Below are 24930 nucleotides of genomic sequence, written 5' to 3'. Positions count from 1 at the left end.
AACGTTTGATCATTTTATTTTTCTTCTACGACTAAAATATTCATGTTATATCTCATTTTAATTACATAATATTCAAGAAAATACTCTTAACTCCTCACCTATCACTTCACATTCATCACTGACTGATCTAATATGTTACAATATAATACTTATAGATTATTATTCCATCTATACACAATATATTATACAGCAACACGAACAGTACATTCTTTTTACGGTTTCATCACTCAGAAACAACACATGTAACACTCCAATAGACATATGTTTGCTTAGTACAGCTGGGCGATATTGTAAAATAAATTCTGCATCTCTTAAGGCATCATTTTTTCTTGCATACTCTTACAATAATATATTTTGTCACACATTATAAGCTTTGGACATCTAAAACTCACAGGTAGGTCCTCTCTAGGAATAAACAATCATGCCTTTGTTTTTCTTGATTTGTATAATAAATCTACACTGTATGCACAGAAACAATGCAAAAAATTATATATGTACAAGTGTATGACGTAGACAGGATGACAACACTGCTACATGTGTCGTGAAAGTTAAACAATTTAACAATTAAATCACATTAACTCCATCAGGACTACCTATCACAATTGAAAATATTACTCTAATAATTACAATTATCAAAAAATTGCATGTTATCTCCTGCTGAATAAATATTACAATGTGATAAATTGCACATATACCCTCACGGCACGGTTATGTTATTGCACATTGACCCGACTTTACAAGAACTAGCTCTAGAAAAATAACTTATTTCCTGTACACATGAACACAGTGGTTTGCCTCATTCACCACACATACACGTACTGTATGACTTGCTTTAAAGTATTATTATTGCTATAATCAAGAACGCACCAACATACACAATTTAAGACTCCGCACTGACCGTCATTTATATCCTATCAGCTACATTTATAGGAAAGCACGTCACCTGCACACAGCATCTTTGGCAGTTTTAGTATCAGCAGCATCACATTTTACACAGAACTGAACTCCATCACGTTTAAAAGGGAACGAAAACGGCTTTCAACAGAATAGAACACACTCAATGAACTAGTTTGTCATGTTTTCATGCATTTGGTGCCTGAAAAGGCAGAAATGGCCACCACTGCTGTGTATATATATCACGACTCTGCTAATACTTGTATCTGTACAATTCATCGGAATAACTCAAGTCAGACATTCTGACAGGAGAACATGGCTTCCGTTTCCTAAAAGCTGCCCATTATCTGCCCACTCAAGCAGTTAAAAAAGTTATAATCATGTAACCTCACATGATGATGTTCAGGCCTTGCATTTTGAGGGGAAATAATATATATTGCACACATAACCAAGACCAATCCCATGTTTTTTGAACATTGGTTGAGTGTGAGTTATGTCCCTGATCTGTGGGGCTTGCTACCACCCAGGCGGCCGTCCGCCATCTTGGTCGCAGCACCGGTGCCACAAGCGTCGCACAGGTCTTTGATTTCCAGCAGGCCCTCGTTCAGTGCTTTGACAAAAACAGCCGAGCTGGTTTGTGTGCTCTCCCAGAAACTGGACACGCAGAAGACGATGTGGTCCGGCTGCGGGTTGTAGCAGGCACCATAGCCGTTGGGCACCACTGGACCGTAACAACAGAACATTTCCACCGTGGTCGGGACCTGAGACCACAGGAGACAGACAACTGAAGCACTTCCTTTCATGGATACTGGATTTTCAATATTCCACCTAATTTCTGGGATATGAAACGATAACCATACCTGACTCGTGGACAGGATGAATTGGTTACTAGCCAGATAGGTTTCATCGCAAAAGATCTCTGGACGCTCCATGTTGAGTTCCTTGGCGCTCTTGAGTAGTCCCAGGAGGTGATTGTCTATTGCCATTCCTGTAATAGCCTTAACACATTTTGAAGTTTTTAATCAAGGGATAATCTTCAATATTGGCGTCAATCAATGAAGGCTGTGTATAGAATCAGTCACTCAATGCCTCCCCTGAATTCCAAACAGAGCCGGTGATTCCTTGACCGTTTTGAAACTAGTAATCGTTAGCTGATGCATTGTTTCACTTACTGCAATTGTATAATTTGTCTGGGCGTTTATTGCGTCCCTCAGTCGTTTCATTTTTTCAGTTTCCTGTCAGAAAATCGAAAAAGACCAGTCACAGGTAGGTTATCATGTCGTTGTAATGGATATCTGAAAGGATCATCTGTTGGCTGTGTTGCAATTGTAAAGAGAGTGCTGGATGAACAAACATCTGGAAGTAAACTGTGAAGGAAAAATGGCTCACTGTGTAAGTGGACCTCTCATCCATCATGGACTTGACAAAAGCCAAAGCTTCAGCAGTGGCGGAGCGAATGTTATCTACCCGCCCGTCACGGAAACGCCTGATGGAGGCACTCTCATACGTGGAAACCAGCTTTCCGTTGCACCTGCGCACAAGATGAATGGATTCATCACAACATCGTCGTCACAGTGGTCGATAACTCTGAAGTGTATTCTTTACTTGAAAAAGGCAAGCTGTAGGGCCACTTGTACAAATGCGTCTGGACTCATTTTTTGCTTCTTGATAAATTCTTTTCCATAACCTTTGAATGTGAAGACGTCCATGTCCAGATTATTCACCAGCCTGGAGGAAAACCACAAGAAGACGTACTGTATAAAACTTGCCCCCTCTGGAGACAAGCTTCCTTGATGGTTCACCTCTGAAGTCGCTCTCTGGATGCTACAAAGAGTTCCTGGATTTGAGCGTTGCATTTCCATACGAGTCTTCTTGGGGCCGCAAGCTTTCGACTACTTGCCGGTTTCACAGACTCTAATGTGGTCCTGGCTCTGTTCAGAAGAACAAAACCTTTATTTCTATTCAGGATTTGATGTAGTCTTTTTCTGCATCAACTTACATGTGCTTTGTCAAATATTCTGAACATTGCACCAGAACAACACCCTCAAACGCGGAATGCTCGCACACCACGCCACATATTCCGTCCAGTCCTACAACAAACTACGACGGAGAGCCTTTAGCTTATCTTCCAAACTATACTTACAGTCAGCGAATGTGCCATTGGCCTTACCTGCATCGACTTGTCATACCAGCGATTTGCGCCATTCTTTTCCCACCCACCACCATGGAGCATTAGCAGGGCCCGGTTGGTATCTGTGGGCTTCATCCCACTGGCCTCATCCAGGCATACCACACACAGGCAGGTCTCTATCAGGGCCAGAGAATCCTTGTTGGTTTGATCTAGAAGATAGACGTAGTCGTTACCACGTGTTTGCATTTTCTTTAAAAATGTTGAACATTTGCACCTTTTGCGATAATATCTCGGGCTTGTGCCCATTCTGTTCGGCCGTCAGATGTCAGGATGCCAAAAGGAGGACATTTCTCTTCAGCGTTTCCTGCCATCGACACAATTTTCTCCAATTGGGATAAGATCTCGGTCTCATTGAGCGGCTTGCTGTTGGTAACTACATCCAACGCGAAAAACTGTAAGGAGAAAAAGTAGACACCAGAAATTAAGCCTTTCTTAACAATCCCAGTTTGTTGTTGCAAGTGTAAATGGCCACAAATCCGTCTCCTGTGCTATATTTAGGTAATGATGCGACTCAAGGAAGCTCTCAGACAAAGTGGCAGATTTAATCAGTTGTAATTCAGTTAACTGACGATATCTCAGAGGGGATGGGCCCTCGTGTGCTTGCAGATTGATGCTTGTCAGAAACGTAGCCAGATAAAATCCCTGACTCTGCTCTACCTGATTTAAAATCCCAACACTTTATTCAGAAGAGACATGTGGGCTTAACCCAAACTGTCAAAGGACTCCAGTAGTACAAGCGACTTTAATTTGCGTGAAAACTGGCTGACTTGGTACAATTTCTTGAGAATGAAGCAAGGATTGCACTCTTAAATCACCTGCCTACCTCCAAGTGGGGATCGAAACCTTCTTAATAGCTTGCACTTAACACGAGAAGCAATGTAATTAATTAATTAGCTCTTTAGCCAATCATTGTTCTGTTTTGAAAGATCATTCTCAATCATTCAAACTCCCAGTGGAACAATTGGTCTCTCCTGTGTTCCTGTGCATGTGCATTGATGCATTCAATGGTCACACAGTTTTTCTCACTCATACTGGCGCCACGAACGTTAATGCCCTGACCTGGTTCTTGCACGCCACGATGATGTGCTCCGATGCCATGGAGGCTGCGTTCATGCGGACCTTGAGCGTGTCTGTCATCAGGCCCGGGTGGCGGTACGAGGTAAACAGGCGGGAGTACTGCTCCATGCACAGAGGGGTCCCAGCCAGTTGGCCTCGGGCGAACTCCACCGGGAGCGCTCGCCTGCGAGAGATGAAGTAGCAAGCACACGTGTTGAGGCTTGCTTTATAATTTCATCATGGCTTGCGTTGATGAGGTTTTGGGTGACTTACGCATCAATGAGGACCTTGTACTCCAAAACACCTCTAATAAGACGGGCAGCGTATCTGAAACGAGTCCCAATTAGAAAGTTAAGGCTTTTGCTGAAGGCACAGAACATCTTCTGGCCAGCAATCGTGATGAGATGCACTCCCGCCTCTTTAAGGACCGGCGGTAATCACATTAGTGGAAATTACCGGGCTAAGAGAGGGAAAGCTCGCATGTGCGCATCTGTGTTTATGTGAGTGGGCGACGTAGGCAACGAGGGGGAAACACTGAGGCTTGTCAGCCGTTATCCTGCTAGTCATTCGTCTTGTGCGTTATTACGTTCTGAAAGCAGATCAATGCAAAGGGGGAGTCCGCTGAACACCACACCCCTAAATGAGGCCTGACTAGCGGTCTCGGCGGGGAGCTTAGCCTTGTCACTCCCAATTAAATAAGTGTCTGTGGTAGTGGATCATAGCAGCTGCTTGTGGTGCTCTGGAAATATTCAGTTAGTGCATCAAAGCTGTCAAAAGCTAATGGTGATTTTGGCAATGTGTTCTCCATTTCTCATGGTTTGAATCCACACGCATGATGGTGTCATTTTGGAACTTAAGTGTCAAATAGACCAGGTTGATTAAAGAAGCAAGTCTGTGCTAAACCAAAGGCTGGAAGAACTTGAAAGGAAAATAAGAGTTACGAGTATGAGATTTTTTAAATAGATTATTATTTTTTTGGATAAGAAAATGCAGGTCAGCTTTCCTTCGTACCTCACTTCCTCAGCATTCATATGTGGCCATAATCTGCACCGAAGGCCCAGAATTTTAGCTCACTGGCAGCGCTCTGTGCTCCCAAACTGGAGACTTTAGATCCTCAGTCCTCCACACCGTTAAAAACAAATTACGATCGCGGGAGTAAAAGTTGGGCTTAGAACATTAGGTCATTACATATTCATTTGTCAAGTACGGTAAAATAGTAAACTTTGAGCATTGTTTACATCTTTCAAGGCCAGGCCAAGTGTCCTAATTTTTTCGAAATCAAAATATGGTTGCCCTATTGAAGCGATTTCTTGAGATTTAAATACGACCTTATAGTAACCCCGACTATAACTGCAGGGCATAAACTTTGTGGACGTTTTCAAAGTGGTTTTATGTTAACAAAAAGTGGAAACAAAACTGCACCGCCTACCTGAGCACGTCCTTATGATCTTTAAACGTCTGCTTTGGAAACACCATGGCGGGACTGGAGTTGACCGGTAGGGCCAACCTGTTGTTCAGATACATGTCCTCTAGCCAGTAGTCGTACACCTGGATGATTTGTTTAAAAAAAAAAGAAAAAAAAAAAAGTGATTTTTGACTCAAGGGATTATGTTCAGAGTGGAAGTATGAGTGCATTCGAGTAAAAACCCCATTTAGTGCATTTCTGCTGGATGCGAAAGGAGCGTGGGTGCGGCCCAGCCGGAGTGGGCGCTATGATGGATATCACAAGCCGGCTGAGTTGCGACCTGTCACCCAGAGTCTCTGAAGAGATATCGAGGCAGCAACAACAAATAGAGCCTCTAATAAATCTTATTTACTTGTCCTTTTTCAGGCTCATTACATGTATCTATCATTTTTAGGTAATAAATCGGAAAACATGTTCAGCTAATTGATGCAAAATGGCCCCTGGCTAATTCGCTAAATCGATAGATTCAATACAGATGTCTGCTGCTAAGGACTAAAGCAAATTTGAATGCAACTCTTTCGGAGATTCTTAAATCCTCGTGGTGTGATTTGAGTCAATCTGTGTCTTTGACTAATTTTTCAGATGAATTGTTAACTGTTTTATGTTGGGGTTTTTTCAGGACCGAAAAGTCACGCTTCAAGTGTTCAACAGCAGCTCATTTCAGCATAACATGCCACTGACAAGTCATTGTACCCCTAAAGGTATAATAATGTTCAATTTTTCCCAAGTGTGTCCATTTTACCGTCACTGTTATTCAGCTTAATCCTCCTCTTAATGCCACCACTATCATGTCGCAATTATAGAAACCATTAATACAATATAAAAACGAAATATGACATGTACATCCTCTGGGGCAGTTCACCATCGATATTTACAGGTTAAAAAAAATAAATACATCATTCTCATTATTTGTTTACATGTGTAGAATGCTACAGATGCTTGCTTTCACCAACCAATTAGAGGACGGAAAAATTATGTCATTGAGGACCAGCTTGGGAAGACAACTTTGAAATCTGTTTGACAAAAAGTGGAAGTCAACCCCAAAAAATTGTGACAATATGTTGTATGTGCCCCTCTAGTCAAAATACGGCATTCTGATTAATATTCCGTTAGTGGAATATGAGTTAAACAGCAAAATCCAACCATTTTTATCCATCTCAGGAGCGGCCATTTTGCCACTTGCTGTCGCCTGAAAATGACATCACAGTTGTTCAAGACCCAGGTAATGACCAATCACGGTTCAGCTTGTGAACATCACAGTAGCAAACTCAGAAAAGAGGTGAGCCCTGATTGGTCGTTACCGAAGCTCTGAGCAACTATGATGTCATTTGAAGACGACGGTAAGTGGCAAAATGGTCGCCCACTGTTAATGATTAATTAACATTTATGTTGTACTTTCCTAAAAATAAAATATTTAATCTTTTATAGTATACTATTCACCCCTAAGTGAACATCCAGCAGCTGTATAGTTGACATTTTGATACTGTATCATAAAAAACAACAACAAAAAAATTCTCTACATTGTAATATCCACATTTTGTCCCACCCCTCATTTATACCCAGTTTTCCATCTTGTCCCTCCTCTCCAGAAGCTTCTTCTGCAGAACCTCGCCGACGCCGCCGGGCGCTCCGAACTTCTCCACGATGGCCTGGGTTTTGCGGAACTGCTCGTCCTTCACTAGATGCCGTACGCACTTCAGGTAGGTGTCCAGGGTTTGCTTCAGCGGGGGCACGGGAACCTTGGGCAACCCCTGATATAATCATACGGGAAAGCGCCACCAGTTTGATTGCGGCAAAACAGCTGTGAAATGTCATCACCCCCCTCACTGCCTTCTTCTAGTGATTGTTCATTAGTGAGATGGATGAAAGAGAGGTGCGTTTTATGCGTTAATGATTAGACAGTTAATAATTCATTGTTAATGCTTCGAAGCCGATTAGGCGATAAATTCCAACACCCTATAGGGACTACTGTATATGTGAATGTACTCTTCTTTAACAAACAAACAAAAAACACAGAGTTAAATGCAAATGAATGATCTTTTCTGTCTGATGTTTGATCATTTGCATGCGGTTGCCATTGGCGACCAGCTGTTAGGGCTGACCCATGCATTGGAACGTTCAGGTTATCGTCATAAATTGGTCTTTTTTTTTTTTTTTTTTTTTTTTTTTTCTTCTTCTTCTTCCTTTTCTGCTTTTACACAACGAACCAGATATGTCCCGGATCACTTCTCTTTTTTTTTCTTCTTTTTTTTTTTTTTTTTCTTTTTTTCTTTTTTTTTTTTTTTTTATCTGCCAATAACGAGACTCCATCCGATATCTTGGCATTGCATTACAAAGACAAAATGAGCACATCAAAATTGTCTTAATTAGCTTCATCTTTAAAAAAAAAAAAAAAACATTGGAACAAAGTTATCAGCTTAACTTAAAAGGATTCAAATGTCAAATATTTTATTCTTGACTTTGTAAATTAAATAATTCAGAAAGCCGATACCGATTAGCTGAAAAATCACATGATTGGCCCTCATTTCCTATCAAATGATTGGATGGGGACAACTCTACAAACCATCATATGGTGGCAGAATGCAATCGTTGGTCAAATCATTAGGTGCTTTTCCAAAGATAATAATTCTTAGTTATTTTAGTTTGAATGTATTTTTTCCTTAGTAATTTTTACAGTTACCTTATTTAGCAATATAATGCTATTAAATATATTAATTCAAAATATATTTGAATTTGAGCTTTATTGAGCCACAGCACACATGGAAAAAATCTCAAAATGTCACAAAAAGTGGAATCATAGTTTTTTAATTATGTATTTTCTTCCGTCTAATATAAGAACATTTTAATTGTCCTTCCTGTCCCTGTACATTGCCGACATTAGAAAATCCGAGTACTGTACACATAATATAATTTGTGGTATAGACTGTCACTGCAGGAGCTGTCCTAGGTGCTGAAGTTGCAGCAACATGCTACATGTAAAACTTGCACATGTAATAGAAATAAAATATATAGTGTCAAAAAATAAATATACCTCCGGGGCTGCTGCGGCCACGTCTCTCTCCAAACGAGACATCTTCGCCGTCAGGAGCAGTCGGCGCAAACGTTGGGACGGGCGGCTGCACGGAGCATGCAAAGAAAGACAGTAACATCAAGAATGATAGTGAGGACATACACATTTGATTTATTTTCATAACGTAATTTTCTGCATACAATAACAAACTCTGATTTGACTTTGCTTGTATTTTTTTTTTTTATAAACAGTGGGATTTCATTTTTGATCAATTTTAAGTGCAGCTTCTATTTTCTTGCGACAAATGGGCATTACCATGCACGCGTATTCATTTCGAGCATTGGTGGGCAACCTATGGATCGTGGGTTAAAAATGAGCCCGCCGCAGCATTTGATCCGGCCAGACAAGCGTCTTTAAAATGGCACTTCATAAAGCTGATACCACTGTGTATGATGCATCATTTTAATAATAGTAATAATAATAATAATAAAAAGTTTCCATACCTGTTCAAGGGAGGTATCTCAGCGAGACCCCCGCGGCTATACCGCCGTATCCCATATTAAGAAAAGTCCCCTGCTCGGAAGAGGAGGACGACGAAGGGAAAGGGGGGTTGGGTGGACCCGGGCTGCTCCGCTACACTCGTCCTTATGCACACTGGCCGTGTGACAGTCCACGTGGAAAGGCGGCCGTGCAAAAAGATGCCGAAGGAAGGTGTTGAGAAGGACTCTACCTATACCCTCCCTCCACCCTGGAGGCATCAAACTCCTCCCATCGAAATCTATTCGTGAGGGAGATTATCTAACTATAACCCCCACCATCACAACTCGTCCCCCTCCCCAACATCCAACAGTTAAATTATTATATAAATGAGAGACAGCTGCACACTTTTGCGTGTGCATAAAAAGGAAGCAAAACTAAGTGTGAAGTTGCTTTTTTATAGTTTTTTTTTTTAGTGATTTCTTGTGCATGCCTATACCTCTTATTAAAAATGGTTTGGCCACCATGAAAAAGGAACACATTAGCATTATTCATTTCGTTAAAGGGTGAAAAACAAGGTTTATGCGCCAAAAAGCAGTTGGGTTAAAAATAATCCAATTATGGGTCAAAACTGCTACTTGGGTCAATTTGACCTTTTCTCCTTTTTTTTTTCTTTGTTTTTTGTTGTTGTTGTTGTTGTTTTTGTTTTTTTACAATAAAACGCTAAAATTGTTATTTATTATTTTATTATTATTTTTTGTGCAAAAATTGGTTCAAATTGACCAAATCCTTTTTTTGTTTTTTGTTTTTACTAATTATTGGGTTATTTTTGACCCAACTGTTTTTAGATTTATATGCTTATCATGCAATTATGAACACTATAACGCAGTCCCAGATAAACTGTTATAAAAAGCTTAAAAACTAACTTAATCATATATATTTTTTCCCAATTACCAATGTATAATGACAAACCCTCACATACATGCGTCAATAAGAAACAAATCCACATCTCACAGATCCAAACAGATTTATTAAACCCACAGTCAATAAATGAACACACAAGATTTATTTGCCATAAGGAGATCTGACTTGTCTTGACAAAATGCTCCATACTGACACACACGCTCTCTCACGCACACGCTTGAGCTTCTTTTTTTGTACTTTTTTTTTTTTTTTTACATTGTGCATCTTGTTTTATCCACATATGTACAAATCCAGTTGTGCTAATACATTTAATTCCCAACGACAAGAAATGAGATTGTGGAAGGCCCTCTTGTTATATAAAATAAATATCACAATACTAAAATCTGAACCTTTCAAGTAAAAAGAAAAAGACTAAAAAATATATAGTCTTATTTTTTTGTGCTAGTTGATGTGTGCTGTTTATATTTGGTCCCATTTATCTACATTTTTTTTTTTTTTTTTTTTTTTTTTTACACTTTATCAAACTCACAATGAAAATACAACCAAGGAAGAAAAAAAAAGTCACACTCACACAATTTTGGTGATTGGGTGTTTTATATTGCACATGAGACAACGTGAGGTGGGGGTGGGCCGGAGTGAAGTCAATCTCGCCCGCCTCAAGTGAACTCTGCGCCGGACGACTCCTCGGACTGCGAGCGCTGCGCCTTGAAGGCGTCGAAGCCGTTCTCGTCCACCGGCAGGCAGTTGCCGGCCGAGCTGTAGCCGCCCTTCTTCTTCTTCTTCTTGTCCCGCCTCTCCTCCATGCGGATGGTGTCGTACAGCCCCTGCGGAGCCTCCTCCAGCAGGGTGTCCCTCTCCGAGTAGGACGGCCTCATTTGGCACACGTTGCGCAGCAGCAGCAGCGCGGGCGCGTACAGCACGTTGACCAGCCCCATGCCCAGGTTGAGCTGCACGAAGCCCAGGTTGTGCACGATCTGGCCCGCCACCACCGGCCCCATGGCGTACGCCACCGAGTAGGAGATGTCCGCGATGGCGTACACGCTGCCGTAGACGGACACGTGGCGCACGTCCACCAGGAAGGCGAGCGTGGGCAGCAGCGCCGTGTCCACCAGCGCGATGCCGAAGCAGATGCCGCACAGCGGGGCGATCAGCTCCCCGAAGCTCTTGCACGCCGGCACCGTGCACGAGCTGGCGCCGATGATGACCATGCCCAGCGCGCCGTAGAACCACTGCAGGTTGGGGTGACGCGCCGCCAGCTTGACGGTGATGTACACGCCGAAGACGTGCGGGAAGAAGGCGGGCAGCCACGTCAGGCCCATCTGCCACTGCGTGGAGTGCATGGTGCTCTCCATCCAGTTGGCGATGGTGGGCTCCAGGAAGGCCAGCGGGATGTTGCACACCGTCAGCGCGCCGGCCACCACCGCGATGTACGGGTCGATCATCAGCCGGTAGATGGGGGTGCCCACCGGCATGTTCTCTCGAGTCCTGCTGGAGAAGGGCCGGATGACGGTGAGGAAGAGGAAGCCGTCCACCAGGCACACGAAGGCGAGCACCAGGAAGGGCACCCGCTTGCCGGCGAACTCGTAGAGGACCCCGCCGAAGGGCGGCGCCACCAGGCTGCCGAAGGAGATGAAGGCCAGCGCGATGCCGAGCGCCCGGCTGCGCTCGGCCTCCTCCGTGTACTTGTCGGCGATCATGGCCAGGCCGGACGTGTCGGCGAAGGCCGAGCCCAGACCCTGCAAGCTCCTGGCGGCGAACAGCGTGGCGTAGTTCTCCCCGAAGGCGAAAATGCACGTGGAGAGGAACATGACGGTGAGCCCGATGAGCAGCGGGATGTCGTACCCGACGCGGTCGATGAAGGTGCCGCTCAGGGGGTTGACCAGCAGCTGCAGGATGGCTTTGGACGCGAACAGGACTCCGATTTGGACGTCCAAGTTGTTGCTTTTGTCCGGGCCGGCGCCCGTGCCGTTGCCGCGCTGGGACGCGCTGGCGTTTGGGTGCAGCACGACGTGGACGTGCTCCGACTGCTCGTTCTCCAGGTCGGCCAGGTAGTCCGGGATGATGGGCACGATGACCATGTACAGCATGTTGTCCAGCAGCAGCGCCACGCACACGATCACCAGGATGATGCGCCGCTGCTGGTGCGGGTCCTGCATGGCGGTGCCCAGCTGCTTGGTGCGCGCGCCCATCTCGGACAGCTTGACCGCGGCCGACCTGGCCAGCCCGGATGATCCGACGTCAGCGTTCATGATGATGTGCTTCGTCTTCTTTCTTTCTTTCTTTCTTTCTTCTCCTTCCTCGTCGAGTCAAATTGTGCGGGATTCGCTCATCGGCGCGCTACCCTGACCGCCGCGCCCGTGCGTAAAAGGGAGAGCAAATTTACGCACACCCCTCCATGCTTCTCGGTGCTGCTTGCTGGCGCCGCCGACGACGCGCAGAGTCTTCCATCCTCACCTGTGGCACTTTTTGCGCTCGGCTCTGACAGCATCAGTTGCTTCCTCCGTGGCCATTGGCGCGCATTAAGCCGCTATTTTTGGTGCCTTTTTTTTTTGTCCCCCCTCTCCCCGCCCTCCTCCTCCTCCATACACAGGGATGTGACATCAGCATCAGAAACATGCGCCGAGTGGATCCCTGCAACACTTTGCACCCTTTATGCTAATTTCCCACCCTGGCGAACACTCACTTCAACCAATGGGAGGCGCCATGGGTGTAGATTACACCATCGCCTTTGCAAGAAGAAGAAAAAAAAAATCCATTTTTTAAGTTGCCTAACTTAAGTAGGGGTGACCAAACTACGGCCCAGGGGCCATTTGCGGCCCGCCGTCCATTTTTTAGTGGCCCGCGACATATGCTAAAAATGCCATTTGACTCAGTTCAAATAAAATAAACAAAAATGTTTGGAGTTGGTCAAAGTAAGAAGGGAGGGTGTCGAAAAACACAGTTGCTATTAAAGGTTATTTTAGTTAACTATAAAACTAATGAAATAAACTAAAATTCAAAAAACAGTTTCGTTAACAAAATAAAATAAAAACAAATGCTTTTTAAAAAATGAAAACTAACTGCAATTACATTTTATATTTAAAAAACTAACTAAAACCATAATTATAGCAAAAATGTACTTCGTGTTAGTCTTTGCTGTGATATTTAGTAGATTTATTTTGATATCAACTGGGATGATGAAGTTTGAAAGTATGTCACACAGAAGTGATGTCATCTAAGCAACAGCCAATAGAAAAGCACCTTCAGATGATGTCGCTCCCATGTTTTTTTTTTAAATATTGTGCACAAGTAAAACATTTCAAAAGAATAGCAAAACACATTTAAAAAAATAACTAAAACTAATACTGAAACTAAAACTAAGCATTTATTAAAGAACTACAACTAACAGAACCACCCTGAAAACTACTAAAAACTAACTAAAATGAAAAAAAAAATTAAAAAAAGAAAGAAAAGCTTTTTTTTTGTACTAAGACAGCAATTAGGTGAGTTTTCAGTGAATAAAACAAGAATAGGTTACCCTCCAAAATTCACAAATAAGCTAATTTCTGAACCACAAATATACATAGGTAGTTTATTTATATTAATTTGTAGTACTCGAACTTGTTCACATTCCTTCACTTTGATGATGTTTTGTTTTGTTACCACCGTCGACTATTTATTCATTTATTGCATCACATCGTCATTGTTTGAAAAAAGGAGCAAAGCTATTTTGAAGAAAAAAAAAAAAAAAAAAGTTGATATGGGGTTTCCAATGCAGCAAGTAAAATCAAAAAGTCATCACAAAAATGAATATTATGCATGCTACCAGTCCAAACTTTGATTCAACAGCCCTAGCAAGGACTGACTTTTCAAATCCTATCCTGGCAAAGTTGAACTTTTGTCAACGTGACACTGGCGACACCTTGTGGGAGGAACTGAAGATGCACACACTGAAATAAAATTCCTTTTGATTGGTGTACTTCGGTTGCACATAAATAGAATTTGATTTGATAATTTTGAGGAAAAGAGATGGAAAATTACGTCAGTTTACCACAATTTTTAAATATGAATATTGTGTATATTTTCTGCCTCAAGATTGAGCAAATGATGTTTGTAAAAGTATGATTTTTGGATCCGTAAGTGTATTTAATATTGTGGCCGAAGTGTTCATGTATATATATATATATATAAAAAAAAAAAAAGGACCATTTTGTTTTTCTCACGGCCATCATTTATCATCTGTACTGTTTTGTACTCCTACTTGTCATTTAGTCCTACGAAGTATGTTGTAATGTATCGTTGCTAATTATTTTAGGCCAGTAGAGAGCAGCAAAGACCTTAAATCTAAATGCTGTCTATGGCCCAAAACGCTCCATGACTTTCCGGCCGATCTTGTAAAATTAAAAAAACAAAAACAGTGACATCTTGTACCAAGCAAAATCACAATTTTAACCATTATTATAGTTCCTTTTTTTATTTTTACATTTAAAAGGTTGCCTTCTTCTATACTACAATAAGCACAGATCTACTTATACAATCTCAATTTTACTCCAATAAAATTGTATAAATTCATTCCAAACAGTCTCGTACTGTCCTTTTCATTTAATAGCAAATTTTTGGCCAATGAGATTGAAGCTTGTATGCGTGTTGCCAGGTCAATTCAATCTGCCCAGAGTCCTCGGAATCAGTAGTGCTATTTTAACTGTAATCAATGGGACTGTTTGTTTAACCAATCAGATTTCATAGTTGTCCTCACAGGGCCACTCAGCATTTTCCTTCCTCTGATTGGTTGGTCAAAGCAAAACTCACTACTCCCAACTTCAATTTGCATGTTTGTAGCAAACGCCACACATTTAATCATCAGTATCCTAGTTGATTAGAATATATTTTACGATAAATATTAAACTGCGCGTGAGGATGTACAGTGATGTACTGTCCTACGGCGTTTGTGGTTTGTGACATATCTCCGGGACTAAATACATGACATATTTGAACATGTTCATCCGATGATTTGATGCAGGACATTAACAAAGCAACGGGCAGGATTAGAACAATCCAAGGGAAGAGGCGGAATACAATATAATATAATGACAACAGGCCCTGCACGTGTTATCAGCCTTGCCGAGGTGACACTAAAAGGATCTGTGCAACACCGCCTCCCCACATGGAACGTTTTAATGAATATTCCAGACGACACGCTCCCATCACAAACCTCTGACGCATGTGAACGTCTAATCCCGTTGTCGCTTCAATCATTTCCCAAATGGTTTCAAGTAAAGTCCCCACGGTGACTCGCAGCAGCACCAGCAGCATTGCGTAATCTCTTCGGTCAACTGATCCAACCTGCAGACGCTGACATCATTTGACCTTTGGCTTTTCCCGCTTCTAGCTGTTTTAGTGTGCAATACTATGTAGTTGCAGTTATTTGAATGTTTATAGTTATTGTAGCATCCTCAGCATGCTAATTTGTGTTAGCCCAACTATGGTGTTTCGCACTATATGTTAGCCTTAAGCTAGCAGACATTCGTTCATTTACTCTGTGTTGCTACTTTGCCTGTTAACACATTCACTGCCAGCCCAGCAAAAATGCATGATTTGACGTCTTTTTCCGTCAATGGCAGTCAATGAGTTAAGATGAGATGTAACCAAAATTGATGGATTTTTAAGCAAAATTTGCCTTAAAATAGAAAAAAGGAAAAAAGGATGCTGCAATATAATCACAAAATATATTGGCACATTTTGTTTAACACATTCACTGCCAGCCCAGCAAAAATGCATTATTTGACGTCTTTTTCCGTCAATGGCAGTCAATGAGTTAAAGTACTGCTCGTTTGAAGGTTTACAATTATGGCTGCACTTATGCTCATTTTTGTTAGCCTCTTCTTTCGTCTTTTGCGTTGTGTTAGGATCAAACTCGTGGCTTTTGTTCGTCCTTCTCCAGCGTACGCGTACGTAGTCGTACTCCTACGTGTTTGCAGCCTGGCTATATCCGTCCATTACAAGGTGTCCTCCTTTGATTCCGATTAACACTCTTACTTAGCGCTGCTTCTAACTCGAACTCGGGACCGAATTGGATCACTAGTGCAGCCGCTCACTTTGTGAAAGTTTTCCAAGAATGCTAATCTTTCCGCGGACTCGGTCAACTCTGCATGAGGATTATACTAGCGCTAGTTTGACATTTGAAAATTGTTTTGTAACCGTTTCTCAGCGCTTGCAATTGAAAGTTTCAACATGATCGCCCTTTAAGATGGATTTGAAGGCAACTAGTGGTTAGCACGTTTGCACATCCTGATGAGGACAAGCCAGGGCTAAATGGATGGATGATTTCAACTGCAGTAAGCATTCATTTATTAGGTACAGTCCTATCATGACTTGACGCCATTGACTGCTTTCTGTCTCACAGGTTAGTGTGACGACCGGCTTGCATCTCCTGGCTGTTTATTTCTGGCGCAAGTTCATTAAGCAGATCAGGGCGGTGCATTTAGGGACCTTTCATTTATGAAAGCAAAAAAAAGAAAAAAAAAGTAGACACCATGTGATTGTATGTAATAGTCATGATTTAATTATTATAATGAATCATACCATTTTATGTACAGTATTTTTTTATGGGTTAACATGTCTGACTACACAGTTTGTGTACAAAAGTATTAGGGCACCTAAAGGAAGGCCGACTCTCACACGACTTTGACTCTTTCCCCAAATTGTTCGCATGATGTTGGAAGCATACCGTCTCACGTGAAGAATTGAGATTCAACCAAACTTGGGCCATATAAAATTTTTAAATGATAGAATGGTGAAAAACTGTTATCCAGCATTAGAGTAGTTGGATTGTTTTTAATTACAAGACCTATTGTTATCGTGTCAGGATGATTTTGTAGAATTGCAAGCGGCTTAATATAGTTGATTTTTTAATCATCTTTGATTTTGTATGGAAAAATAGTGGTGCCTTAAATGAGCAGTTTGCCTTATGTGGCAGAAAATGCTGAAAAAGTCATTACTAATCCATCCATCCATGTCCAAATACTTTTCTTCATAAAACTTGAGGTCCTCTGAGAAGCCTTGAGGCTTTTTTCACATTCACATAATGAAATAACTTGCAGTGAAATATAATGAAAACTGTGCACACAGTTCCAAAAAAAAAAACAGTCATCATTTCCATCTATTTAGACTTGGACTTCTTCAGATCCGGCTCGGCTATCTTCTGCCCGGTGAGGAAGTACCAAACGCCTCCGCGATAGAACTCGTTGCCGAAGGAATAGAGCAGCGTGTTGAAGATGGGGTTGGTCTTGGCTACCACCGGAAGCACCTGGAAAGGGAGAACACGCAACCCACGTGTGTTTTAGACAGCTCGGAAAGTATCAAATGTGACATTTTTAGGGCTCATTTCGCTCACCATTCGTAGCTTTGGAGATACAACCTTGACGTTTTGGAAGCAGGCGTAGATGCACATGAGGACGTAAGGGCCCCAGCACAGTAACATCACCCTCAGTGGCAAATTGGTGTTGAACTGTAAACAAAGGAGTCCGAATTTGAGTTTTCTGTAATAATGTAATTGTCTCTTTAAATTGGTTTCTAGGCATGCTTACCCGGTGGTGATGGACCTTCTTGAAATGTTTGTGGATGGCGCTGTAGCATGACAGCATGGTGAGCGCCGGGAAGGTCAAGTAGAGCAGCACCAGGGTGAGCATGAAAGTGACAAAGTCCCTAAAAAAAAAAAAAAAAAGATAATTTACTCTTGTTTATGTTCTCCCGTTATTTTATTTTTGCTTTGTGTCTCTCGTACCTGTCTCCTCTGGTGTAGTCCAGCGTGCAGCAGGTCCCCATGGGCTCAAAGTCGTACACGCCCCAGCCCATGAGCGGGACTGCAGCCCAGAAGATGGACAGGATCCAGATGATGGCGCTCATCACCATGGCCGTGCTCCAGAAGAGCTTTTGTCCTGCAGCACAAAATTTTTGTCAAGGTAACCTCAAAAGCACGTTTGCTTACCTAAAAAAGTACATAAAAACAAATGCTGCACCAAAAAAAAAAAAAAGAAGGAGAACAGCTCTTGTGTTGTGTTCATCTTCCAAATGGAACTCACTGGTGCAGTACTGGTGATATCGGTCCCAAGCAATGGCTGCCATGAAGCTGATGGATGCCAGGACGGCGATCATGCCCTGGAAGCCATGATAGGCGCATCCACTCTGGCCAAAAGGCCAATGTCTACAAACGGGGAGGGGGGGGCAAAGGCACACATGAGGCATTCCTCCAAAGACATGAGTATGATCTGGGGGAGAAAAAAAAAAGTCAGGAAATTGACATAACTTTATCTTTTATTTTCCCTTCTAAGCTTCTTACAGACTTTGGGTAATTTTCTAAGTGCAGACTTCAAGTAGTATTGGGACATTTCATTTTATCAGCTTAAGTGATTGGATCACGTTGTTTGTCTTTCTCGCAGCAGGGTCTTACACACACTTTCTTTCACTGGAATACAAAAGAAACACATTAAATATGACCCTCATCTGGCTTAAGCAATATATTATTAATTATCAATACGTGTAGTTGGATTAAATTTTGATGGTTCGTCAATATGATGCGAAGTAAGCCATTTTTTTTTATAGTTATTAGATATAGCTTACTGATATGATACGTGTGGTATGTGAAATAATCATGGAAAATAAATTGTGATACAATCATACATATTTAAAGTGAATCCAGAGGTTTGTTGCTAAATACATTATAGCCTACATGCTGAACGATAAGTGCTAAGAACGCAAAAAGCCAGAAGAGAATTAGTATGGAATTGTTTGTTTTTCACAAAATTTTTCAATTTTTTTTTTTTTGCAGATAAATTTTGGATTTGAAGCATCATTTTCCATAGTTAGATTTTTTTTTTTTTTTTTTTTTTTTTTTTAATCATTCAAATTTGGTTAGCATTGAAGAGCACAGTGGAAATTTAGAACATATTTATTTGTACTTATAGAGACTTTTAGGTACTTTTTTTAAAAAAAATCGTTTAAATAAATAAAAATAAGGATTAATTTGGTATGGTTTGCTTCTTTTCCTATTTTGAGGTGTAGTGTTATGCATAATGTTACAGTGACTTGAGATAAGAAAACCTCTTCCTCATTTTGTTTGTTTACGTTATGGTGGTACTAGATTATTTATTTATTTATTTGTTTATTTGGTGGCGCTTGTCTACAGAACTAGTACACCATACAACATAAGACTAAATGTTTTTAAATGGTTCGATAAGGAGTGTCCGGTGTTACCAGACCGGAGGTAGCTGGCGTAGGCAGCCGTGAGCCCGTTAACGTTGAGGCTAATGTCGGCCAGGGCCAAGTTGAAGACCAGGTAGTTGCTGGGGGTCCTCAGCTCCCGGACGCGCAGGAAGGAGGCGACGGTGACTGCGTTGAGGAGGAACCCGAGGGCGCCTGTCGATGGACGGAGGCCAGTCCGAGGGTAATAACCCACAATAACATTCGTGCGCCTCTTTTCTACTTACCGCCGACAAAGAGCGCCGAGCCGAACAAGAACATGTCGAAGTCGGCGAAGCCTTCAGGTAGCGTATACGCCGCCATGTTGTTGACCGAAGACCACAACAACTTGTCGACTTTTCCCCACAAAACTTTTTTTATTTTTACGTTTCCCCTCTCACACGAAGAGTAAACAGAACCTTTCCTTCTATGTCCTCCCCCCACAAAGTGAAGCTTTGTGTTGCCCTCTTGTCACATGAAGGGGAGGGCGAAAAAAAACTGAACAATGAGCTTAAGATTTGTTTCACAGTGCTGCAGCAATCCCCCCAAGAATGTCCTAACAAGAACACTTCGCTCTCATTTAGTAAGAAATGTGGGGGTCTTCATTTCTCATGAGTTCAAATGCTCACTCTGTAGACGTGAGAAGAGAAAATGGACAATAGCTTGTAATCAATGTAAAATGCAGGCATATTGGGGGATTTTGTCAGTATCTGTATAGCCCCTCCGGCATTTTATTGGTATTCTAATATATATTTTTAAATTATTTTCTCATTAGTTAATCCATGGAGCAGGTGCATGAGCTCCAGGATTTTAATTTTTTTGTCTCCTGGTGCTGAAGGGGTGCTTGGTCGATCAAGGGTGGCTGAGAAAATATATACAATATATTTTAAAATATCAAACAAAATGCTGGAGCGGCCTTATACAGATTTATGACAGAGCCCAAACACCCCGTCACCCCAGTCTCTGCTATGGCTTCCTCCCAAATCCTAAACAAACAAACAAAAAATGCATGTAAGTTGAATTAAAATCAAAATTGCCCATCGGTGTGAATATGAGTGTCATTGCATTGCATTGCTGCCTCTTACACAAAGTAAACTGGGGTAGGCTCTGGCTCCCCCGTGGCCCTAATGAGGACAAACACTCTAGAAACTGGATGTCTGTTTTTGGAAAGTAGACCCTTTGCTCTCTCTTTTATTAAATTGTGTGGCGAAAGTCTATTTGCATATTGCATTAATCTGCTCACAGATTAGCAGCAACTCATCAACAAATGAATTAATGTTTCCCAGTGGACATCTTGTTGAGCCATTGTAGCAGCTGCTCCTTAACACTTTAACCATCAAAATGTGGACTTCGTAGTTGATGTTTTAATAATTGTACAGTAGATTATAAACATGCTTTGTTCACCCATGTGATGATGCCCATATAAATTCCAGTGAAAATGTTCTAAAAGTGCTCTTGTATTTGCAGGGATAAAAACATGAAATCGAAGGGTAAAAAGATATATATATATAAAAATAAAAAAAATAAAAAAGACATAGATGAGTGGATTAAAGGATTTGTCCTGTTTTTATCCAAACTGCACCTGTTAAGAAAAAAAAAAAAAAAGAAGGAAACCGCAACTGTGACATACTCAAAGTATATCAGTGAAGCATGAAGACTGTGTAAATTACTCATGCAGTAATGATTTTTCCAGCACCATAAAGATGCTAGCATTTGTCAAAAATGTTAAATGTACAACATCACACTAATATATTTCGTACACTATTACTGAAAGGACGATTTTGGGCAGTGAAGTGAATAATATTTTTTTTTTAACACTCTAATGTAATGTCTAATGCTGCCTGCTAGTGGTGGGTTTGCACTAAGCAAGCACACTGCTTGTTTGGACTTCTAAATTGGGGGGGGGGGGATGGATGAGAAAACAGCTGGACAAGTCACAGGAGTTGATATTTCATTCAACATCTGTCAGGAATTATTCAAAAAAAGCTCGACAAATTCATAGAATTTTGTGACTGCCGATGGAAGGACCTGTTGAACATCCTTCAGCAGGCCCCAGTTGTGCGTCTTTAAAATGTCAACATTGGAAAGAGAAAGAAAGTGACAAGTATGCAACTTATCAGCTTCTAGGATAGCCCTGGTGTAATCGTGTGAATGGAAATAACCCCCAAAGTAAGCTCCTCCTCCTCCTCCTGCTCCTTTAATCCCAGCGCATCCTTTTTATCTGAGGATTGACAGCAGGCGGACCAGAATGGAGCTGATGGGACCACCATGCATCTCATGTCCCCTTAAACAACTTTTTTAGGATTCGTATTTAGTAGTGAAATAGTTTGTAGCATTTAGGAGCCTCGTGGGAACCAAAATGAGTCGACATTTCTCTTGGGCTTTTTGCATGGCTTTAGTTGTTTTCCCTCTCATGAGTGCTTCATGTCCTGCACAGTGCAGCTGCTTCTTCCACAAACTGAGCGACGGTTCCAAAGCCAGGTAAACACAAGTATTGACACCTTCTTCATTTTATGAATTCACCTTTTTTTTTTTTTTATAAAATAAATAAATAAATCTTGCGTGCAAAATTGACAGCTCTGCTTTCGTCAATTCAGTAGTGGCGGATTAACTTGGAGTTGCTCTTTAATCTGCTTTTCTTGTTACAGGACAATAGGCTACTACTTTTAAAAACTGTCACATAAATGCTATTTTTTAAGCTGTATTGTTGTTATAGTTTGTAAACTATGATTATGTTTTATCAGAGGTCTGCACAATTATCCGTAATTCATCAAATTACACTTTTTGCCAGGTTAACAGACATTTAGTTTCACTATAAAATTTAGCAAAGCCTATTCCAGTTTTATACTAACAAACTGCAGTGAAAACATCTAACTTACTTGAGCTAAAATACACATATTTCTCTTCTATTTATACGTTGTCATAAGGATTCCGACAGTTGAACTTTTTTCCCCCGCAGAAGCGTCCTGTGCAATGATCCCAAGATCAGCGTCATTCCTACAAATTTCCCCACGGACACCTCCAAGATACGCATTGAGAAGACGGCCGTCACAAGGATTTCTAGTGGCAACTTTCGCTACCTCAGCAGCATGGAGTTTCTGTGGATGTCTTTCAACTCCCTGAGCTCTCTCAGTGTGGACAGTTTCCGGGGTCTCACGAACCTGGACGAGCTGAGGCTGGACGGAAACGCCCTCACCTCGTTCCCGTGGAAGTCTCTGAGCGACATGCCCAATCTGAGGCTCCTCGACCTGCACAACAACAAGATCTCCAGCATGCCTGCCGAGGCCCTAGTATACATAAAGAACATCACCTATCTGGATTTATCCAGTAACACTCTCACCACCGTACCCGCAGATGTCCTCTCACTTTGGCTAAGTGTAAAACCGCTTCAGGATGCAGATTCCTCCAAGTTTATTCTTGGTGAGTTTCCATAATCATGAGGCTTCTTGTTCTTAGTCGCCATATTTGACTTTCACCATCAAGAATGGATTAGTCTAATTTGAGTACCGGGTAGTAGCGTGTGTGTATGTGGTTATAATAGCTCACATGCAACAAGGTCTCAATGACGCATTTGGTTTTCAGGTCTCCATGACAACCCGTGGTTATGCGACTGCCGGCTTTATGATCTGGTTCAGTTCCAGAAATCTCCAAGGTCATCAGTCGCGCTAATAGACCCCAGGCTGCGGTGTGCCGACCCGGAGAGTCTGTCTGGGGTTTTCTTCACTGAAGCGGAGCTACAGAGGTGTCAGGGCCCTCGGGTACATACGGCTGTTGCACGTGTCCGGAGCTCGCTGGGCAACAATGTGCTACTTCGTTGCGGCACAGTCGGTGTTCCAATCCCCGAGTTGTCTTGGAACCGTGCTGATGGCAAGAAAATCAACGGCACTAGTGAGTTCTCCTGAACCAAATCCAGAGGTGCTAAGATTAGAACGCCATCTATTTCAGCATGAGTGTCAACAGGATTAAAGTTATTCTCTTTGTACCAATCTGCTTAACCCTACCAACCTTTTCTTTATTTTCAGTTCAGCAAGAGATCTCAAAGGAGGGCATCATTTGGTCCATTTTGAGCGTGCCTGCAGTCTCTTACAAGGATTCAGGAAAATATGTGTGCAAAGCAACCAACTTTGTGGGTACCGCAGACGCCATCATCTCCTTGGTGATCACAGACACCTTTCGGTCTGAAGAGGTAGGAGGTGCCGTTGCGAAGAAACCTAGAATGAAGAAGCCTGGCGGTATTGGGAGGGCCGCATATCAGGAAAAGCTTATTGCTAGATATGTCCCTCCCCCGACCACCTCCCCAGGCAAGCCCATCATCGAACCCCTCAATGGTAAAGGTGTCACTGGGAAGTATGAGGTCGAGAGCTATAGCGTCTCCTCCGGCTCACGAGGGCGAGGCCGGGGGTCAAACCCTCGAAAGCCGGAGCAGGTTGCTTTGGGTAACATGGTGGCCAACGCCTCATCCTTACAGCAAGCCCGTGAGAAAAGAGTTGTGCGTTCGGTGAAGGTGATCGGCGATACCGACCACACCGTCTCGTTGAACTGGCGAGCCCCGACGGCCACAAACATCACCGAGTTCAGCGTCCTGTATGCTGTGTTTGGCGAGCGGGACATGCGGCGGATCAACGTCGGAGCGGGCAAAAATCGTATCACTATTGACGGCCTGGTGCCAAAAACAAAGTACATCGCTTGTGTTTGCGTCAAAGGCCTGATCCCGAAAAAGGAGCAATGCGTAATCTTCTCAACGGATGAGGCGGCCAGCGCAAGCGGGACCCAGAAACTCATCAATGTGGTTGTCATCACGGTAGCCTGCGTCATTGCCGTTCCCCTCACTCTGATTGTGTGCTGTGGTGCCATTAAAAAGCGTTGCCAAAAGCTTCTGGGCCGGCAGTCCAAGGAAATACAAGACTCCTATGTCACATTTGAGACTCTGGGCCCCGGGGCCAAAACTAAAGGGATGGAAGGCGAGTATCTTACACGCCTAAACCCTGATGAGTCCAACAGGCTGCTCTCTGCGAGGTCTAGCGTTGATTCTGAGGCCATAATAAGGACTGAGGGGCCACCTAATGAGTACTTCTGTTAGAACCCGACATTTGCCTCACCTTCTGGGAGATGCACTTTGAGACTGGAGTAGTGAAGACTGAACCCTCTTTGTGGGTTCCCCAAAGGACAGTGACAGCTCATTTGCCACCGGATGAAATAAATTTACAGCCTTGTGGAAGAAATCTAAATATTATATATGACAGCAAAAAAGGGAATTTATACAGTGAAATGGTTATTTACATATGTTGTTGATGTATTGTATATAAATGTGTTTTTGGACCTCATATGAAACGATGACATTTCATCTTTTCAACCTTAACATATTTCTTCCAATGTAACCTCTGCACTGTGTACAAACCTTTAAATGAATATATTATATTTAGAAAGATCAATGATGGTTAGTCTGTTTCTGTTTTATATGTCATGTGCCAGGTTTTCCGTACAAAACTCAACACCGCTTGCACAATTTCTAATATGTAAATATGTTGTAACTGAAGCATCTGAACATGAAAGTGTTGCATGTAAATAAATGTTTTTTATATATATTCCAATACATGCTTGTTTTTGTGTTTGGTCGAAACATCATGTGTGGATGTCGCGTGTTGAGGCATGTGTTTGGTACAGTAAGCAAAAAAAATAAAAAATCCATCAAAGTAA

The 24930-nt window shown here is 42.2% G+C and overlaps 4 protein-coding genes and 1 long non-coding RNA gene across 8 annotated transcripts; 2 read left to right on the top strand and 3 right to left on the bottom strand.

The window, feature by feature from the left end:
- On the bottom strand, positions 1–9330 carry chatb (choline O-acetyltransferase b). 2 transcript variants are annotated; one of them, XM_077503605.1, is made up of 15 exons: positions 9120–9330; positions 8638–8722; positions 7166–7357; positions 5571–5689; positions 4415–4468; positions 4145–4325; positions 3300–3477; positions 3065–3234; positions 2894–2994; positions 2697–2825; positions 2500–2622; positions 2284–2425; positions 2067–2129; positions 1755–1892; positions 1–1655 (listed from the first exon to the last, which is right to left on the bottom strand). In XM_077503605.1, exons 2-15 carry the CDS (start codon positions 8677–8679, stop codon positions 1386–1388), a joined length of 1902 nt encoding a protein of 633 aa, XP_077359731.1. In that variant the 5' UTR covers positions 8680–8722; positions 9120–9330; the 3' UTR covers positions 1–1385. The 2 variants fall into 2 exon arrangements, with proteins under 2 accessions (XP_077359731.1, XP_077359732.1); XM_077503606.1 differs by lacking the exon at positions 2067–2129.
- Positions 5786–18213, top strand: LOC144005441 (uncharacterized). Of its 2 annotated transcripts, XR_013279564.1 has the most exons (4): positions 5786–6307; positions 7196–7306; positions 17573–17676; positions 17798–18213. It is a non-coding gene; the product is annotated as an uncharacterized LOC144005441 (long non-coding RNA). The 2 variants fall into 2 exon arrangements; XR_013279565.1 differs by lacking the exons at positions 5786–6307; positions 7196–7306 and adding an exon at positions 16053–16331.
- Positions 10104–12560, bottom strand: slc18a3b (solute carrier family 18 member 3b). The gene has a single exon (XM_077503763.1). The coding sequence runs from the start codon at positions 12264–12266 to the stop codon at positions 10674–10676; it is 1593 nt and encodes a 530-aa protein (XP_077359889.1). The 5' UTR covers positions 12267–12560; the 3' UTR covers positions 10104–10673.
- Positions 16533–19788, bottom strand: rgrb (retinal G protein coupled receptor b). Its single transcript, XM_077503610.1, has 7 exons — positions 19482–19788; positions 19254–19410; positions 18078–18199; positions 17780–17933; positions 17583–17700; positions 17390–17503; positions 16533–17302 (listed from the first exon to the last, which is right to left on the bottom strand). The coding sequence occupies exons 1-7, from the start codon at positions 19555–19557 to the stop codon at positions 17156–17158; spliced, it is 888 nt and encodes a 295-aa protein (XP_077359736.1). The 5' UTR covers positions 19558–19788; the 3' UTR covers positions 16533–17155.
- Positions 18904–24930, top strand: lrit1b (leucine-rich repeat, immunoglobulin-like and transmembrane domains 1b). Of its 2 annotated transcripts, none has more exons than XM_077503604.1 (4): positions 18904–19438; positions 22193–22653; positions 22816–23121; positions 23256–24930. In XM_077503604.1, exons 2-4 carry the CDS (start codon positions 22323–22325, stop codon positions 24311–24313), a joined length of 1695 nt encoding a protein of 564 aa, XP_077359730.1. In that variant the 5' UTR covers positions 18904–19438; positions 22193–22322; the 3' UTR covers positions 24314–24930. The 2 variants fall into 2 exon arrangements, with proteins under 2 accessions (XP_077359730.1, XP_077359728.1); XM_077503602.1 differs by having other exon boundaries at positions 18904–21714.

Source organism: Festucalex cinctus, chromosome 17 (assembly GCF_051991245.1).
Source record: "Festucalex cinctus isolate MCC-2025b chromosome 17, RoL_Fcin_1.0, whole genome shotgun sequence".
NCBI classification, from domain to species: domain Eukaryota; kingdom Metazoa; phylum Chordata; class Actinopteri; order Syngnathiformes; family Syngnathidae; genus Festucalex; species Festucalex cinctus.
This window is presented reverse-complemented; position numbering and strand designations above follow the sequence as displayed.

Excerpts from the sequence above, each read along its gene's own strand:
- chatb (XM_077503605.1), bottom strand. The coding sequence starts at position 8,679 with ATGTCTCGTTTGGAGAGAGACGTGGCCGCAGCAGCCCCGGAG. Across the intron at positions 7,358-8,637 it reads TGGCCGCAGCAGCCCCGGAG|GGGTTGCCCAAGGTTCCCGT; the intron begins GTATATTTATTT and ends TGATTATATCAG. Across the intron at positions 2,995-3,064 it reads GGTATGACAAGTCGATGCAG|TTTGTTGTAGGACTGGACGG; the intron begins GTAAGGCCAATG and ends TCTCCGTCGTAG.
- slc18a3b (XM_077503763.1), bottom strand. The coding sequence starts at position 12,266 with ATGAACGCTGACGTCGGATCATCCGGGCTGGCCAGGTCGGCCGCGGTC.
- rgrb (XM_077503610.1), bottom strand. The coding sequence starts at position 19,557 with ATGGCGGCGTATACGCTACCTGAAGGCTTCGCCGACTTCGACATGTTC. Across the intron at positions 19,411-19,481 it reads CTCGGCGCTCTTTGTCGGCG|GCGCCCTCGGGTTCCTCCTC; the intron begins GTAAGTAGAAAA and ends GTCCATCGACAG. Across the intron at positions 17,934-18,077 it reads ATATCACCAGTACTGCACCA|GACAAAAGCTCTTCTGGAGC; the intron begins GTGAGTTCCATT and ends TTTGTGCTGCAG.
- lrit1b (XM_077503602.1), top strand. The coding sequence starts at position 21,593 with ATGAGTCGACATTTCTCTTGGGCTTTTTGCATGGCTTTAGTTGTTTTC. Across the intron at positions 21,715-22,192 it reads AGCGACGGTTCCAAAGCCAG|AAGCGTCCTGTGCAATGATC; the intron begins GTAAACACAAGT and ends TTTCCCCCGCAG. Across the intron at positions 23,122-23,255 it reads CAAGAAAATCAACGGCACTA|TTCAGCAAGAGATCTCAAAG; the intron begins GTGAGTTCTCCT and ends CTTTATTTTCAG.